This window comes from Elgaria multicarinata, chromosome 10, assembly GCF_023053635.1.
Source record: "Elgaria multicarinata webbii isolate HBS135686 ecotype San Diego chromosome 10, rElgMul1.1.pri, whole genome shotgun sequence".
Lineage (NCBI taxonomy): Eukaryota > Metazoa > Chordata > Lepidosauria > Squamata > Anguidae > Elgaria > Elgaria multicarinata.
Genome location: NC_086180.1, coordinates 45,151,569 through 45,170,318, shown reverse-complemented (window position 1 = coordinate 45,170,318; position 18,750 = coordinate 45,151,569). Strand labels below are relative to the sequence as shown.

General features: G+C 38.4%; 3 protein-coding genes across 5 annotated transcripts in view; 2 read left to right on the top strand and 1 right to left on the bottom strand.

Annotated features, from left to right (window-relative positions):
- The window catches only part of CLGN (calmegin), a 40,070-nt gene extending 23,359 nt beyond the window's left edge, over window positions 1–16,711 (top strand). For all 3 annotated transcript variants that reach the window (XM_063136350.1, XM_063136349.1, XM_063136348.1), the window contains exons 5-15: window positions 2,283–2,424; window positions 2,699–2,780; window positions 5,394–5,586; window positions 7,750–7,939; window positions 8,407–8,520; window positions 9,482–9,638; window positions 11,682–11,897; window positions 13,430–13,549; window positions 13,773–13,902; window positions 15,154–15,254; window positions 15,800–16,711. In XM_063136350.1, coding sequence (XP_062992420.1) covers window positions 2,283–2,424; window positions 2,699–2,780; window positions 5,394–5,586; window positions 7,750–7,939; window positions 8,407–8,520; window positions 9,482–9,638; window positions 11,682–11,897; window positions 13,430–13,549; window positions 13,773–13,902; window positions 15,154–15,254; window positions 15,800–15,880 — 1,526 coding nt within the window. In that variant the 3' untranslated portion in view covers window positions 15,881–16,711. The remainder of the gene's footprint in view (window positions 1–2,282; window positions 2,425–2,698; window positions 2,781–5,393; window positions 5,587–7,749; window positions 7,940–8,406; window positions 8,521–9,481; window positions 9,639–11,681; window positions 11,898–13,429; window positions 13,550–13,772; window positions 13,903–15,153; window positions 15,255–15,799) is intronic.
- Window positions 1–18,750, bottom strand: part of SCOC (short coiled-coil protein) — a 652,090-nt gene that overhangs the window by 626,346 nt on the left and 6,994 nt on the right. The window lies entirely within an intron of this gene.
- MAML3 (mastermind like transcriptional coactivator 3) overlaps window positions 12,298–18,750 on the top strand; it is a 400,679-nt gene continuing 394,226 nt past the window's right edge. Inside the window, exon 1 of the mRNA XM_063136345.1 lies at window positions 12,298–12,310. The gene's annotated coding sequence lies outside the window, so the exon portion shown is untranslated. The remainder of the gene's footprint in view (window positions 12,311–18,750) is intronic.

Genomic DNA, 18,750 nt, shown 5'->3' with positions numbered 1-18,750 from the left:
ACTTCAACACAGACAGCTGGAGCCAGGACTCTTGTTTATATTAGTAATCAAGGATGCAAGGACGCACACAAGGAGACATTCTCATACAGGGCATTTTGACATTTTGCTTGGAGTGCAATGGAGATTTTACTGTTTCCTGTTAAAAATGGAGGTGGTTCTGCTAACAACCATGTTATTCTGGCCTTGAAGAACTGATCACCCTCCTCCACATTTTCAATCCACTTGCCTTCAGTTGTGTGTACCTTGTCTTTTTAGATTGTAAGCGTGTTAACAGAACTTGCGTCTCTTTTTTAAATTGATGTGAGCAATGATCACAACTGTCTGGAAAGTGGTATAAAAATTCAAAATATGGTAGAACAGAACTTAGATTGAAAGGGAAAAGTAGCAAGGAAGATTAATCTATATTGCCTTCTCATTTCTAAGCGTAATGTTTTGAAAGCCTACCAAAGAACACTGTGTGTGTTCTCCTATGTGAGAATATCAGTCAGCAGTATGAAAGTCTGTCAGAATTGTGTATCTGTACATGCTCCTAAGTAGGGGAAAGTAATCAGAACTCCTGAAATACCCATCTTCCTCAAAAGCTTTTTTCTTTAGTATCCTTGAGCATGATTCCTGTATATGGGGTATTTCCCACTGTGAACTCCACAGTTTCCATTTATTGAGTTCTGTTCATAGTTTTCTGCAAGCCCCGGCCAAGTCCCTTCCCATGTGCTTGTGCCCCGTTTGCAACACAGTTAGAAGGGTTTCTAAGAAACATCTTGTCTTGAGGGATGAAAGAAGAAGTAAATGCAGCTTGGTGAGCTGTCACCATCTAGCTCCCAGTGGTGGCCCCTTCCGCCCCCAATTGCCACCAGGAGAGTGTCTACGGTAACATCTTGTCCTGAGGGGATGGAAGAAAAGAGGAACAGCCCAGCCCAGAAGGACAACTGATGCAGTGCAAACCTGTCTTCAACTGATATATTCCCATCCATCTGGACAACTGAATCAAGCATCACTATCTTGCTTCCCCCTGCTCCCTCCCAGTCTCTTTCTTTGTGTCTTATGTCTTTTTAGATTGTGAGCCTAAGAGTGGAGACTCTTGATTCTTCTAAGCCACTCTGGAAGTCTTTTGACTGAAGAATGGAATAGAAATGCTATGAATGAATGAATGAATCTGATATCTGATCGGAGATAACTAGGAGATTCTCCTGCATGCTCTCACCCTCCACTGGGAGGGCGATTGGCATGAAGAGGAATGCCTAGTAGTATGGGAAGGCAGTCCCTGACCTGACTGAGGGGGGATCTACACTACTGCTTTTAAAGCGCTTCAAAGCACTTTGAAAACGTTTTGAAAACTGTATATGCAGTGTGTCCTGGGCCCAAACAGTTGTCAAAACTGTTATAAAGCGCTTTAAAGCGCTTTAAAACAGTAGTGTAGATCCCCCCTGAGTCTCTTTCTTCATGTAGAAAGAGGATCTTCATGCCTCCAAGCACAGAAAAAAAAGGGGGGGAAAGGGTGGAGTGGAATAGAGAGGGGCTTGCAGGAAGGCCTGGTCCCCTTAATGTCATGAGGCCCACTGGCTTGGTCTGGGAGGGGCAATACAGCCCCCAGACCAATTAAGCTACCCTCACTTGGAATATAGGAAGTTGCCTTATATTGACCTGGTTCATACAATCAAAGCAAAGCTTTGACAACTTGCTGTGGCCAGACACAATTTGCATAATCACTGTTTAGCCACAGCTTGTCATGTTGTTTGAACCCAGGTGTGGCTGGGCAGTGATTATGCATGTTGCGGCTTGTTTTGGTTGTGCAAACCATCCCATTGACTCATACCATCGGTTCACTTACCATTGGTTCACTTTTCACCCTTGCATCCTCATACCTGTCACTACTGAACAACATTCGCTTCTTCCCCTCAGGCCTCAAGCCCACCTCCTTCCCTCTTCCCTTACGTTTTAAAACTTGGCTTTTCCTAGGGCTGCTTATTTTCCTACTCCACCACCACCACCTCACTGAGCTGTGACCCTTCTCCCCAAATGTCATGGTGCAGTTGGTTGTATGTGTGTAAAGCTTTTAGCTGGAAACTCATATTCCAAAGAACTAAGTTTATCTAATAATGATGTGGACAAAAATGTAGAAATTACTTTTACTGCGTCATTACTCATTTATTTATTTATTTATTACATTTTTATACCGCCCAATAGCCGAAGCTCTCTGGGCGGTTCACAAAATATAATAGTGTTTTTTGCTTGCATAATAGTGTTTTTTGCTTGCATTTCTCTTGTTATATTATCTCTTGTAGGAAGATGGGAAATAGAACCATTAAAGGAAAACATGGTGCCAGATGACAGAGGATTGGTACTGAAATCAGTAGCAAAGCATCATGCAATATCAGCTCTGTTAACACAGCCATTTATTTTTGATAGTAAGCCACTGATTATTCAGTAAGTATATCTTCACACTTGTAATGGTTTTCAAAATAAACTTTTGTATTGGGATTCTGCTTCATGTAAAAGCACTGTAGGAATTGTATGTAGCTTTTAAACTTTCAAAAGAAACTATTCTTTAGGTCAGTTATAGGAACAAATTGGGAGGAGACTACTAAAAATATAATACTGAGTTGCACTCAGTGGCTGAAGTAACTAGAAGCTAGTAGCTAAGAGAATATCTGATTAGCACTTGTCTCCAGAAGAGTTTTCTTGTGTTTCTGTTGTGCAGGTATGAAGTGAATTTTCAAGATGGCATTGATTGTGGTGGTGCATATGTTAAACTTCTTTCCAAAACTGATGACTTGAATCTGGTATGTAGTTATTGGGAGAGGGAGTTGATTAGACATGTTTCAGTGTTGGGAAGGAGAGCTCCCAAAATCCTTGTGTGCTGTTGTTGTTTCAAAAATGCACTATAAACTAAAGTGTGAAAATGCATGTTATGGAGGAATGTACACATTTGAACACAAATGCAAAATTTGGGAAATTGCAAACATTGCCAACAATTGCATTCCTACTCACGTTCGCATTTGGGATTGCAAATGGGACATGTTCACATGATTTGCGAACAGGAACAAAATAATTGTACATCTCTAAATCCTATATTCACTTACCTGAGAGCAAGCCCCATTGAACTCAATGGAACTTATTTATGAGGAAACACATATAGGATTGTGCTGTTAATCTTAAATGTCATGGGTGCTGGAGATAAGAAATCCTGTATATATAGGGATATTTTTAAGACATTTCCTCCGTAGGTAAAAGGGAAAGCATGTAAAATATACATAATGAGACAAAGAGACATAAAGTCCACGTGTAAGTATGAAACTGTAAATAATAATCTATTTAATTGTAAGTTAACATTTTTATTGGTCAGATTTATACCATTGTTCAGGAAATATTTGGAAAAGTTTCAGTGGGAAACTATTGAAATTGTGAATATTGATCCTTTTTTCTTACGGATTTAAATCAATGTGCCCTGGAATTTGGTTAGTGTTTGATAATACCAGAAAGTTTTTAAAACCCATTCATATATTAGGAGAGCAATCCTGTGGCCAGCTTCTAGACAGCAACTGAGGCACATAGGATAGATCAGATTCCTAGATTCGATGTCACAGCCAGCACTCCAACCTTAGGAGACTGAGCTCCCCTCCCACTCACAGCTGGTGCAGAGAGAACTGTGCCGACTGCCTCTCCAAGATCACAAAAGCAACCTTGGAGAGGACAGAATAGGGATGTTCCCTGGGGAGGTGAGAAGACTTGGGAGGCCATCTTACACTGTATCCAGAGGCCTCCTCAGTCTTTTTCTCTCCCCCTCCCCCACAACACTTCAGCTAGATGGGCAAAAATGCTCATCTAGCTAAAATGCAGAGCGGGGAGAACATGGAGGCAAAGATTGCCTCTGCTACTCCTCTCACTCTGCATACGATCCCTGTCAGCCTCTGAGTTTGTAGGCTGATGGGAATCCCGATAGGATTATGCCCTAACAGTAAGTTCCTTCAGTTTTCGTTGATGGCTTGGTTATTTTAATAATCATGGAAATTGAGTCAAGTTTTTGAAGTTTTAAATCTTTTCTAATTGAACAAGAAAAAAATTCAAGAATTTTAAATATAATGTATTAATCTGGCTCCTTGGATTACTAGTTTTAAAACTTTAGGAATAGATCCAGTCATTCCCTTATGCATGCCACTAAGTGCATAAAGCTGTCTTGCAAGCAAAAAGACTGCAGGTGGAGAGAAGAGATTGGCAGCAGGAAACTATTCCACTTGCTACATGTATGTGTGTATACTGCTACATGGCAGTATGTCTGCTGCCATGTAGCAAGTGGAATAGATGGAAAATCAACTGAACTGTGCCTCAGGGGTATCATATCTAATATTAATATTAGAGATTGCATTGTCATTATTTGAATAAAATTTGAATATTTTTATGAATGTACTTTACTTTTTTAAAATGAAAACTGCAATGTTAAGTACATTTGTAGGTTTCAGTGGAAATTGAAGCATATTTTAGGTCAAGTTGATGGAGAATCTGTTTGCTACCAGTTACATTGCGTAGTATCTACTGTAATATGTAAGTAAAGTATAGTTTTCAAGGCAGCTGTAATATGTAAGTAAAGTTTAGTTTTCCTGCCACAGTTTTCTTATCTTTAGATCCATATGTACATGGTTCTAAAAATGAGGATTAAGGTTTAAAGATGAATTACTGAGATCAAACCAGAACATCTAATAATATGAAAATTCTGACCCCTGTGGACCTAACTGATGTAATTTAGGATTAATGTGTGTTACATATAAACGCCTCAACAACCCATTTTTAAAGTGAAAAGCAGCTTTGGAAGAAGGTGCTTTAGCGTGTGTAAAGAGCAGGTGAAGGGTTCTGAAAGCTTTTCCTGCTCAAAATTTCACCCCATAGCTGCTTCCACCTATTATCTTGCTTCCAAAGATTCCAAAGAAGGTATGTTGCCTTTCACTCTAAAACTGAGTTGGAACTCAGTGACAATCATCGATATGTAACATATATGTGCCTTTTAGACAGCTATCTTTCTCTACTTTCACAAATTGTGATTTATTGAGAGAGGAAACTGGAAAAGGACTATAGAAACAAGATTTACTAGTGATGGTGTCTTCATGATGGAGACTTTAAAATCAGTTTAGTATATTTAAAATATTAACCTACTATCTCCTTAGATCTCACCTTGAAACTTATTGGTTTGTCCTTTATGTATCCTTTGCCACATTGTACCCATCATTTTGAGAGCGAGCTGAGGCATAGCTCATAATTGCTGAGAGCAGTAACTCTGTCCCATGTTGTCATTTGTCATAAAGTAGGGAGATAATCAGGCTGCTACCAGTGTCAAAGTAATGGGGAGTAAAGTGGGTTTTTCTATATATAAGCTAAATGCTGTGCTCATTTTCATCCTACAGGAATACTTCTATGACAAAACATCATACACAATTATGTTTGGACCAGATAAATGTGGAGAAGATTACAAACTACATTTTATCTTCAGGCATAAGCATCCTAAAACTGGAGATTATGAGGAAAAACATGCCAAGCGCCCTGATGTAGACCTAAAAAAAATTTACTCTGACAGGAAGACCCATCTGTATACTCTTGGTACTCTTACATTTTTATTCTTTTTTTTAAATTAAATATTTTATTTACGAAATACAAGGTAACAATTTGATAACAACAAAACATCAACACATACAGGCTGTTTTACATTATTCACCACAGATTCTATACATATTTTAAAATCATTGTACACATTTTAAATTCAGTTGCAGCCACAAAATAACTTTTCAGTTATTAGCCTTACTGGTTATTTCACCTTTCCAAAAATAGGACTGTGTACTCAGTGGATGCTGGTCTGCAGACTCTACGTTAATGTATGTAATGAAGGGGAGCCACGTTTCAAGGAACGAGTCTTGCTTGATTATCCCTCTGATCACTTGGTAATGTTGAGTTTGTTTTTCAGCAAGAGCCACCTGCCAGATTTTCAGAAACTATTCACATTTTTGTTTTCCAGTATTGTGCTATAACCATTCTTGCTGCTGCTAGTAATGATAAAATTAGGTCTTTACATATCATTAAAAATAGAGAGAAGAGCCAATAATAAGATGCCGTTAATTGTTTGTTTCATTATTTGAGAAACATAATTGCAAATGGATGTCCAAAATACTTCCATGTGTTCATAAGCCCATATGGAATGATGTACCTTTGACCTGACAACCTCTCCAGCAGTTTGGGGAAAGATTTGTGTTAATAAGATTAGTTTCACAGGTGCCAGGTGCCCCCCTATGTAGTATGCTTTGGGAAACATCATGAATTCTGGAAGTAAAAACAAACAAAACCTTTAAAAACTATGGGGGCAACCTCCACCCCCCACAAAAAAACCAGACCAATGAAGATTGAGAATGCTCAGTAACCAGTGAGGGTACTTCCTAGCACTATCAGAAGTTATTATGCAGCCGTTACCATAATCCCATCTATTCTGGGTTGCAGCTATTAAAATTTAATGCTTTAAATATTTGACTGATTAATTGACAAGTGGTTTTTTTAGTCAAACATCAATCCTAATCTGAAATGCTCTATTGTGACGATGCACAATGTAGGTATGAAGAGGCTTTCAGTCTTTAACTATGAAAATAAACTACCAAATTCACACTTGTATTTTCATTGTGCAGCTTGAATTAATTTGTCAAAACTATTGCAGCTATTGTCTGTTAGCTCAATAGGCCTATGTCATCAAGACCTACAACTTAGTCCTAAACATTTTATTTCTTTAAGCTACTTCTATACCGCTTGATACCCTACGATATCATATAATACATATAATACAATACAATAATCATGAAGTTACTACCGCATTAATCAGCATGGATAGGATATCCCTATCCAGTTGGCATACCATCCAAAGTTGGGTACTCTGGGCCACTAAGGTCATCTGGAATGACAAAGCTGGATCTAGGTGCATTCCCAAACTGCATACCTGCTTCTTCAGATCAAATGTAACCCCATACAAAACAGGCACACACACACACACACACACCCCAACTCCATTGGTGGGGAACCACCCACCTGTAGAGACTTCAGGATTCAACTTCAGTTTATTATAAGTACACCCCACTGGTTTCAGTAGAAAACTTAGTAAATATGCTTAGAATTGAAATATACTATGCATTTTAAGGGACTTGGAAGTTTATTTATTTATTACATTTCTATAACACCCAGTAGCCAGAGCTCTCTGGGTGGTTCCCAACAATTTTTAAAAATAACAACCAGTATAAGATGTATCAGATCTTCTGGAAAACATTCTAGTTCAGCAGTTCTGCTGCTGTTTGACTGAATAGCTTTCAGTGTTTAGGGTGACTGAAATTTCTTTTAAAATGAATTGAAGCTTTTCCTGTGTAATATTTTAACAGTAACTGTAAATCATAATTTTGAATGATAGTCTAGTTATAAAAAATAAAGTGTTATATAGAATCAAAATGTCTGTTGCAAAATGCTGATGACTGTTACAGAAAACTGAGAAGCATTAAAGGATCATGGCTGGTAAGAAAGTACAGGAGCTCTTTGTCTGCAATTCCTAGATAGGACTGCAATCCTAAACACAATTCCTAGGGAGTAAACCCCATTGAACACAGTGGATTTTAACTTCTGAATAAACATGCAAGTGAAAACAGTTTTTAGTGAATAACTGTGTAAATGCTAAAAATAAATAAAAAAAGTTTATATAATTTCCCCTTTATTAAAATATATGAACTTAATATATTTTAGTGCTGAAACCTGATGACACATTTGAAGTGTTAATTGACCAAGCACTTGTCAGCAAGGGAAGTCTCCTGGAGGACATGGTTCCACCTGTGAATCCCCCAAAAGAAATAGAAGATCCCAATGATAAGAAGCCTGAGGACTGGGATGAGAGAGCTAAAATTCCTGACCCTGATGCTGTCAAGCCAGATGACTGGTAAAGAACCCTTATGCTATTTTGCTCCCATCTTATGCCTAATAACATAACAGTTATTATATAGTAAGCAGATTTTCTTCGGTTTGCATTTTGACTGCATGGAATTGACTGTTGAAGAACCCTTCAAGCTATAAAGACTTGTTGCTGATATACTAGAATAGCATTGTTCTCTTGATTTGGGAATTATTTATATAGTAAAACAGGAAGGGGAGCCTTAAAAGCATTTTAGTGATACAAATACGCAGTAGTATATCACCTTACATTTGATTTTCAAAAGCATAAAATACTTAGGACATAATCCTATGCAAGTTTAGACAGAAAAAAGTGCCGAAACTCCCAGCCGTGCTGGGATTGCATGTATAGGATTGCAACCTTAGTGTCTCTGAAAAAATATACCCTTTAATTCATGGTTGTGCTTCATTCAACCTGTTGCATCTTCTGGTAAAAAAATTGTCTATAATTTAAAGGAATGAAGATGAGCCTCCCAAAATAGAAGATGCTGATGCTGTTAAACCTGAAGGTTGGCTTGATAATGAACCAGAATATATTCCAGATCCTAATGCAGAAAAACCAGAGGATTGGTAAGACTGTCTGTCTGTTGTGGAACCCATAGACTCTGATATCTGGCAAATTGGACTAAAGGGTCCAGATATTATTTTATTTATGCTTGTATTGTCTGTCTTATTATGTTCTGTCCTTTGGTTTATTGAGTGGTTTTAATTGTTTTATATATTTGTACTTCTTATAAAAGAAGATATATAAATTGTCTTGAAGACTAACTGGAAAGATGAGATAGACATTTTAAAATAAATATTAAATTTCTTAGAATGTGAACATCAATACATTACAGTAATCCCTAGCCAATAAGTGCTACTTTACTAGATTGTTTACTAATTAGGAACTCAAGGCTTAGATCTCAAAAATATTCTGGCAGCGTTTGGTTTGATTATTTAAAGGCTATATCATAGAATCATAGAATAGTAGAGTTGGAAGGGGCCTAAAAGGCCATTGAGTCCAACCCCCTGCTCAAAACAGGAAACCCCCTGCTCAATGCCTCAATTTGTCTCAATTAGCCTCAATTTGAGAGGCTAATAAATGTGCAGTGAATTTTACTGAAGCAAAGCATAAGAACACAAACATTCCTTTCTTCATTATCTTCTTCAGTTTATAGTATTGTTGGATGTCGCATTGAATGACAGTGCATAGTAGTATGTGAAAAGTTGAAGGTCTTGGCAGATATGAAAGTGGCATCTGGCAGTTATAAGTACATGAAATGATGCAGATCCAGAAGAAAGTGACATGGTTTTTGTTTAATGTACCAACTTTATTTTTGGAACTATCTCAAGATATCTGAACGTGTAAAAAGGGTATTACTTTACTGCCTCGTAGCCACATCTCAAAAACATTTCAAGGTTCTCCTGAAATCTAAGGGATGGTTTGTTTTTGTTGTTTGAGGCTAATGGGAGCAGTTTGGGAATCATTTAAATGTGAATCTACAAATTAACAGAGGAGCTTGAACAGATGTGTTTATCATCTTAACAGGGATGAGGAAATGGATGGTGAATGGGAAGCTCCACAGATTCCTAATCCAAAGTGTGAGACTGCACCTGGTTGTGGAACATGGGTACGGCCCATGATGAGCAATCCAAATTATAAAGGGAAATGGAAGCCACCTTTGATAGAGAATCCTAATTATCAGGTAATAGCAACAGGTTATATATCCTGTTGAGTTCCACTTATGGGCTGCTTTAACAGATAGATTACCTATGGTAGAAACTGAAATTCATTTCTTTTTCTTATTTCCCCCTTCACTGTGTGCGTTGGGGGAAAGCTGAAAGTCATTGGATTGGATTATAATAAATGCTGTCCAGCTCAGAACTTTAGGGGTGAATGAATGGAATATGTGGATATGGGTCATTTATCTAAAGTCTATATTGCTTCTGTACAGTCTTCAGTCAGCTAGTTATCCTCCTGTCTTCATTGGGTTGTCCCTCTAAGGTTTATTTCTAAAGTTTATTATATTTCTGCAAACCTTGGGGCTCTTCTAAGCTTGCTAATATCTTCCACTTCTGTATGAATGGTGTCATTTTAGCTAGTGCTCTAAAACTTGAGCTTGTGATCAAAATTTAGAAGGAAGATAAAGATGCACTATATCATCTGGTATGATAACCTTTTTAAGGAGTCAGCAAAACAATAGGTGGTTAGTAGCCTTAACATGCTCCAAATGATTTCTAAAAACTATGTAATAAGAAAAATAGAAAGGTTAGAGATGTAAAATGTCTGGAAATAATGAAGCCATGGGGGAAATGGTTTTTTTATCTCTGTAATATTCCCAGTGTAGTTAGTTCTTTCATTCCTTATTGAAATTACTGCTATAATTATCTTACTGATAGACATTTAGGGCGCATTCGGAATGACACACTAGCCAACCCTGCCTTTATAGTCCACTCCATGGATGACATTTGGGCGACATGCTAATAAATCACCTGTGGAAAAGACTATAAAGGCAGGGTTGGCTATTGCTCTCTCCCTACCCCCCACCCCGCCCTCTCCACTGAATGGCAGTGCTGGTTTCTGCTTACCTTATTGGGGCACCACCATTCTATGGGGAGGGGGGAAGAGATGATCCCCCACCTCCTTGCTACAGCACAGAGAGAGATGCGCTGCATTGGCCGCCATAGAAACAAGCGGCAGGTGGGTCTCCTCAGCTAATGGGAGGAGATTTGTCCTCCAGGGAAGAAGGCAGTGGCATGGAGCGATCTTCCCTCTGACATAGTATGAGATCATTCCGTACAGCCCCCTCCTTTCCCATTTGTTGCGCGGCCGAGGGCAGAGAGAGATGCTTGGCTCTCTCCACTCTGGCCTTGCAACAAATGGGGAAGGAGGCATTGCAGAGGGATACCATCTCCTTCCCCATTTGTTGCTCGGCCAAGGGCAGAGAAGAATGCTGTCAGGAGTCCTGACAACATCCTTCCCCCTGCCCTTGGCATAGCAACTAGGCATAGTGCCCATAGTTGGCTCAGGAGGCTTCAGTATCAGTATGCTTTTGTATCAGTATGATCTTATTTTTGAATACTGAGTCTTACAACTCTGAGTTGAACAACTGACAACTTATCTCTACTATGTATTGGGAAGACAAAGAAAAACATGTAAATATATAAAATCATTGTTTCTCTTACTATTTTTGCTGGATAAATACAGACCATATATAATCAAACCATTAATAAGACTTAACTAGCTTGAATCAGGCAGACCATCTGCGTGGTAGTACTTTATTGCTCAGTATCATACTTTTCCAGTTTTTCCGCGGGTGCCTGGAAAGCTGGGCACGAGGCCAACTGGGAGTCCATTGGACTCCTCCCCCTCCGAGGCACTCCCCCCAGTTCCTCCCAGCTGCGCCCCCCACACCTGCCTGCTCGCCAACCTTTGGGACTTACCTGAGGCCTGTGCACAGGCCAGTGAGCTGCCCAGTCTCCTCTCTGGGCTCCCTCCTCCCAACAGTGTTTATATAGCTTGCTGCTTCACCACTCAAAGTTCTTCGCATAGCTCGGAGCCTCAGTGCCATGCATTGCCTTAGCATTTTAGAGATTCATGACAGGTTTATTTTTTAGGAATTTTAAGAGAAGTGGTATCTAAAATATCAATTTATTTAATTTTCCTGAAGGATTGACTCAATCTGTCATGCTAGGATATGTCATAAAAGAGTGTCTTTCATGTGGTATTTTTGTTTTTTCTGTTACAGGGGATATGGAGTCCTCAAAGAGTCCCTAATCCTGATTATTTTGAAGATTCTCATCCTTTTCAGATGACTGTTGTTGGTGCTATTGGCTTAGAGCTTTGGTCTATGACATCTGATATCTACTTTGATAACTTCATCATCTGTTCAGAAAAAGAAGTTGCTGATCGATGGGCAGCGGATAGTTGGGGCTTCAAAAAATTGGTTGCAAGTGCTAATGAGGTAAGGATTTACTATCTTTTGTTGTGCCCAAAATATATTCTGTAGTTGCAAGAAATTTTCTGTCTTCAGATTCCTACATTTTCAAAACTCCAATCATAGTTAATATTTAATTATTGCTATCATATCTTAGCACTTCTTCATTCTGAATATTTTGTGTACATCTGATGAAAATTATTGCTTGTTTAATTAAATCATACTGAAACCCACTGTGTGAGAAATATGAAGCCTGAAATTCCTAGGAGAAAACAACAGAACTAAGACAGCAGCCCTAGAACCGTGCTCACATGCTTTGTTTGCTTGTATGTACTTTTTGTGTCACTAGCTCTCTTTTGATCGATGTAACATGTCCATATTTTGGGTTATGTCCTGTCTTCCTTTATAAGGGTTGGCTATGTCATTTGTGGATATAGAAAGTCAGATTTTCATTTGTTGGCAAACCTGCCACTAATATGCATGGAGAATTTTCTTCTGGAAGAAACATTACTATGCAGACAAGACCTGGATTTAGATGTTGGGAAGATACAGTGTGCTGATCACTTCACAGGAATGCGTGTTTAAGGGTGGAAAGTGTTGGATTTTATGGCAACTGTATGACAGGCGGTTTGTCCACTTGCGGGCATAAGGCCCTTCTGAGCAGTGTAGTTACCTAGAACTATTTGTGTTCCTTATTCTTGCAGTTTTTACTGCAGTAGTGCAAACTTGGTGGCGATAAATATTTGGCATTTTGAGTCTTTTTTGTGTGTTTTTGAAGAAAAGGTTGGAAATGTGCAAGTTCTGGCACTTCAAGATTCACAAATTAAAATGTTTTCAGTGGGGTTTCTAGCACTAGAAAGGCAGCACTTCTGTGCCCTGAACAGCTTGTTTTCTTTGCCCTTCTCTATTGCTTTTTTACCATAATGCAGGTTTTTCCTTTCAGTGCTGTTGTCTTCAAGATTTGTTTTCAGCCTACTTTTAAAAAAAAATTGTTTTTACTAAAATTTGGTTGAAGAATGTAGGAAAATGGCAAGAAAGGAATTGTCAGTAGAAGGTATGCTTTTAAATGTATGATTGATTTCAGGACTGCTTCAAAGTTCACAAGAAGTCTGTCTCCAATTATGGTGAATTCTGATTCAAAATACTGTTCCTTAATTTTTTATACAGGATACTTAAATCATTGGGCCTTGCAATAATCTTAAGAGGACAGTCATAATTATTCCTTTTCTTAGTCTCCGTGCACCCCCATATATGGAATTGCACTTGGGCAAACCACAGGCAGAGCCCTCTAGAAAGCCCTAGATGTGAGGAAACTATTATTGTCCTCTTCTTGCCCATATGCTCTGGGCATCCTTTATTGATTTTGTTTAGTGAGATGCAAGGAGGTACAATTAAAAAATGTGACTTCTTCGATATATGGCTGTTCAGGTGTTTGTTACATTGACTCTTTTGCTCAAAACCGTTATACTGTTTAACGTGAGCCTTGCTCTAAACTTTCTCAAAATACTGTGTATAAGCTCTGTAAATGTGTGTTTTCTTTCCCTCTCTTATCTGTTTAGCCTGGCATGTTTAGTCAGTTGGTGACTGCTGCAGAAGAACGCCCATGGCTTTGGATTATTTACGTTTTGACTTTGGCACTACCTGTAGGACTGGGCATATTATTCTGTTGGCCATCCAAGGTACACGAGAACCTCATTTGGTATTCTAATTTACTTTTATGTAGAGCGAGTATACCTATGTACTCTCTGTTCAAAAGTCTTGAATTATAAAATCCACTGAGTGGAAGAGAGGAAGAAGAAAGTTGGCAGGCATGTGTCACTGACATGACTGTTCTTAAATATTTTTATTTTAAAAACTTAAGGCTGAGTATCAGGTTTTTGCATAGTTGTCCTTCTGTTTCAGAAAATAGATGAAGATATGGACTACAAAAAAACTGATTTAGGCAAGCCACTTACAAAAGCAGAACTAGAACAAGAGATGCAAGGAAAGGATGAAGATCTTAAAAAACCAAATGAAAACACTGGTGAAGGTGGTAAGACATGTTTTACATTCAAATACAGTTGCTGCATGTAATTGAATGTGCTCCTCTATATACATGTAGAAACTTTGCACATGTTCTCAAAATACACATTAAGGGACCCTTTAAACTTTGACAGTAGGTTGTTTGGTAGGAAAAACCCAATGACTCTCTCACATACTGGCTTCTTTAAGAACAAGGGAATTTATTAAACTTAAGCAAGAATTTAAAACATACATTAATTTGAGAAATTAACTTGGTAGAGCCTTGATGACAAAACATTAACAATTTTTTAATTATTTATTTGTTGCATTTATATCCCACCTTTTTTCCTCCAAGGAACCCAAGGCAGCGTACATAATCCTCCTCCTCTCCATTTTTATCCTCACAACAACCAATCTGTGAGGTGGGATGGGCTGAGAGTGTGTGACTGGCCCAAAGTCACCCAGTGGGTTTCCATGGCTTAGTGGGGACTAGAACCCGGATCTCCCAACTCCCAGTCCAACACTTTAGCCACTACACCACACTGGCTCTCTTATTTGCATAGGTCCCAAAACTGTTTTCAAAAGAATAAAATACAATGAATAGTACTACATTAGAAATGTATTCAAAGACAGGTCATGGCTGGGGAGAAGCCAAAGTAAAAAAGATACATTTTTAACAAACCGCTGAAACATGCCAGCATTGAGGCCTGGCTTACCACAGAGAGGATGCCATTCCATAAGGCTGTCTTCATGTTGCCAGCAAATGGAAATCCATAGAGGGAAAAGATGATGGGTTGTAGTAATAAGACATCCTAGCAGAAACAATTTAAGAGAACTGCAGTATCTTCAGCCCACAACAAGGGTGTCCAAAGTTTTCTCTCTAAACATTTGCTATAAATTACCAAAAAGCCTTGGTGTTAGCTTTTTAAAACTGTGGTTCCTGTAACTATTTGCTAATTTACGATATTCAGTTAATAGTAAGATAGGTACTTAATCAGAAAATACATTTGTAATTGAAACTCAGTATTTCACCTGGGTAACATTGAGCGAGAGAAATTCTGAAATCCGTGTGAATTCTACCAGGCATCTATTCCAATATCTTTTCAGTTTGGATCAAAGATGGCGCATCTGTGTGGCTCCATTGTTAATAAGCTTCACCCTCACAACTGGTGTTGAGGTTTCTTCTTATCATTAAGGGTTCATCCAGTCAGTTGTTTGTGTGCCCTTGCTGAATTTTAGCCTTCACGCAGCCAAGCCTACTAATTACTGGCTTGTGTCTTAGACTATGAAGGTGGTGAAGATGAAGATTATGAAGAAGAAAATGAAACTGCTGAAGGAAGTCAGGAAGAAGAGGGCAATAAATCCCTCTCAGAAGAGGATGAGGTGAGTTTCCTAGAACCAGATGTTCTATCTACAAAAATGATCAGATAGAAATATGAAGTGTTGCAGCTTTGTCAAACAATATGCATAATGTCAACTTTTCCTCCATGATACTAATAAAAATATACAGTGGAAGACAGAATTGTGCTGGCTTTTGTAGCCATTTTCATGCTGAAATCTGGATATTTTCCTTTAAACCACCCTGAATTGCCTTTATTGTGCAATTGCACTGCAGCTTTCATGGAATTTTATGGGAGGTCAGATGATATCTTCCACTTGTAGCCCTCCTGTGTCTTTTCCCAACTTCTGATTTTTTTTCTTACCATAGAAAATCAGTTAAGAAAGGAAAATGGAACAGTTGCACAATGCCTTCTGATTATTAGTGCTAGGGCTCCTCTGTTCAGTAGCACCTTCAGAGTCTTCCCTTATTATCAGGTTAAGTGAGGGGAGGTTTAAAAACAATACTTTGAGAAGTAAACTTTAACACTTTGGCAGAGAATATGAATCATACTGTATTTTGAAAACTACTTTGCATATTTTCCCCACAGATGAAAGAAGCAGATGAAAGCACAGGGTCTGGTGATGGGCCAGCAAAATCAGTACGCAAAAGAAGAGTACGCAAGGACTAACTTATTTCCAGCTAGTATTGACAGTTCCTGGGTACAGAACACAGGCGTACTATTTTGGCTTGCCTAACAGCATGCAGGTTGTTGAGTCTTGAAAGACTGAACTCAGCTTAGATTCCTTTTACCACTTTTCAGCCTTCTTAATCTTGTCAAGACTTTTCCTTTATTTTGAAGAAACACTCCTACTTGTGAAGTTACCTGTTTCTTTACTTCATAGAATAAAAGAAAATGGTGATATGATTGATTTATTGTAAATATTGTTTGAAGTTATTTAGATAATAAATATTGTTTGGAAATACCTTTGGCTTCAAAATATTACCTTTTAAATGCTCATGTAAATGGGGTTATATATATTTTCCAGCTCTAGCACGAATATATTGTTTTTACAATTTAGAATAAAAGGAAAAAACAGTTCCAACATGAACTCAAAGATGCTTTCATAGAACCAGTTGACAACCAATTCTGCTGAGCTGAATGCAATAACTGTGTTTTACCTATTTATTACAGCAACCATTTTTACTGTAATGTCTACCTATGGGCTGTTTGTCATGTGTTAGTTTGACATTTGCTATGGTTGCTGCTGTTTTTGTTTTACAGGGAACCATATTGTCATAATAGTAGATCAAACAGCATGTTTTTACATTTAAGTGCAAGAACATTAACTATATTCAAGTAAAATGATGTACAGAAGACTTTTTCACAATTTTTATAGTTTCATGTTTCAAGCCAGAATGGCATAACCCGTTTACAAAATATTTGCTAAATGTATATTGCCTCCTAAATAAAAAAAAATATTTAATACATTCTGTTCTGCTTAAATTAAAAGTTGCTAATCCCTGAATTATTGAAAGGAATCCCTCACAGTAAACTAGTCATACTGTAAACATCTAACTTTTTGCAGTACAGCTAATGCAGTTGTGAACCTTCACTGTGCAAAATGAAAGCAAAGTGCTAGAATAGCACAGATCTCTTCATGGCCAGAACAGCACTTTAGCTTCTACAAATCATTGATTTTATGGTGTCCCCAAGATTTTTAAATTCTAGGATTTTTATCTTCAAAATATGTTTTCTATATAACCTCGTGCTGGATGTAGGAGAAAATAAAAGTAGCATGGAACAGTAAACATGAATACCTTATTGGGTTGTATGCTATTGCTCCATGATTGAGAAGTTTCACCGCCATAGTAGTTGACACGGAGGATTCTCATCATGAGTTTATTGAGCCAATCAGCTCTTTGGGAGCTCCTGCAGCATTTTAGTCTTTGGAGATGGTCATGCTGTAATGACATTAACACACCTGCCAATGAACAGGGAATGGATGAGGTGGCAGTATAGCTCTGCTGCCTGAGGAAGATTTGGCTTCAACAGAACTCTGCTGCCATGCTCTTTTCCCTCCACTTTTTTTTTAAAAAAAACTGTGCATTCCAGTATACAAAAGTGAGGAACATTCAGGGTACAAAGGGGGCTCATGTGAGCTGAAGTAGATTACAGGTCAGTGCAAAAAAACTTGTATACTTTACTGCAAAAGCAAGGCCAGCTAACAAGTGTCCCTGTTCGCTATTGGAGGTAGCAGTACTGTTTGAAAATGGGTATAACTCTGATCTCTACTTCCATGTAAGGGCATTTACCTTCAACTCATTTAGCCATGTTGGAAGATGTATACTGCGAGAGTGCTCCATTTTAATAGGCCGCTGTACTTTATAACACTGCCTTAGCTGGGTCCTGAACTTTATGGAGAAGTAGTTCATTCATTCATTTGTTTATAGCAAGGCGCCTAGACCAGCTTACAAAGAGCATCTTATTCCACTCTTTCATAGTACTGTCCTGATTTTCTGACTGACACAAGGCTTATTCTGCTATGTTGTGAGAAGGTAATCATCTACCTACTATGCTTGATGTCAACATTGATATGTATGAGAAGTTACTGACTGGTTTCACACAACCTACCACACTCAAGGTTGACCGGGTTATTGTTGAACCATGGGTTGCTGTGGTGATCCCAGCTGTGTTAACAAACCTTTTTTAGTTAATCATGAACATCTCACATGGGTTCACTTCGTGGATTGTTTGTGGTTAAACCATGATTTGTTAGCGTGGTGGGGTTCACACAATACAACAATCCATGAACAACCCATAATCAAATTTGAAAATGGGTTGTGTTGTGTGAACCCAACTGTTCCGTTTTTCCTCCTCCTCCATCAAAGTAATTTCAAAGAACCATGCTATCACGAAAGCCTGAAACCTGTAATCTTAGCTTGCTGCTAAGAAACTTCCTCCATACTCCATTACTGAGAGCCTACTTGCAAAATGCTAGGATAGCCGTGAGTTGGTGCCTAGCTGAAAATGTAAAATGCAGGCTTTCTGTTCCTGTTCAAATTGGGGCCACTCACCCATGGCATCTTAGCGAGGCTAGTCTGTTCTCTATTAGTCAGAATACTTGTCTGGGCTCAGTGAATGCTTTTAGTATTGGATGTTGCAGTACTGCTGAAAGCAAGCAGTGCTTGGATCAGTTCCCTGAAGAGACCAATGGACAGCTCAAGCTGTAAATATATGTTATAGGATGCTCATCTGAATCCTTTAGGATACTAGCCGTGAAGAGGGTTATTCCTGAGTATCTCAACTATAGTTACCCCACAGGAAGGAGAGATCCATCTTTCTCTTTAAACTTCTATCCATTCTTAAGTGGTACATCAGTTCTGATCAGCATGACTTCTACTTCCATTCCTATAATGTAAGTGTTTGCTTACTTCATATTTTAAGTCACAATGGGGGACATTCCATTGTAACCCCCCAATACACACAGACATATATGAACTGGCTCTATGTATTTTAATGGTAAGTCAAAGTGGTCCATTATGGTGACTAGTATATAC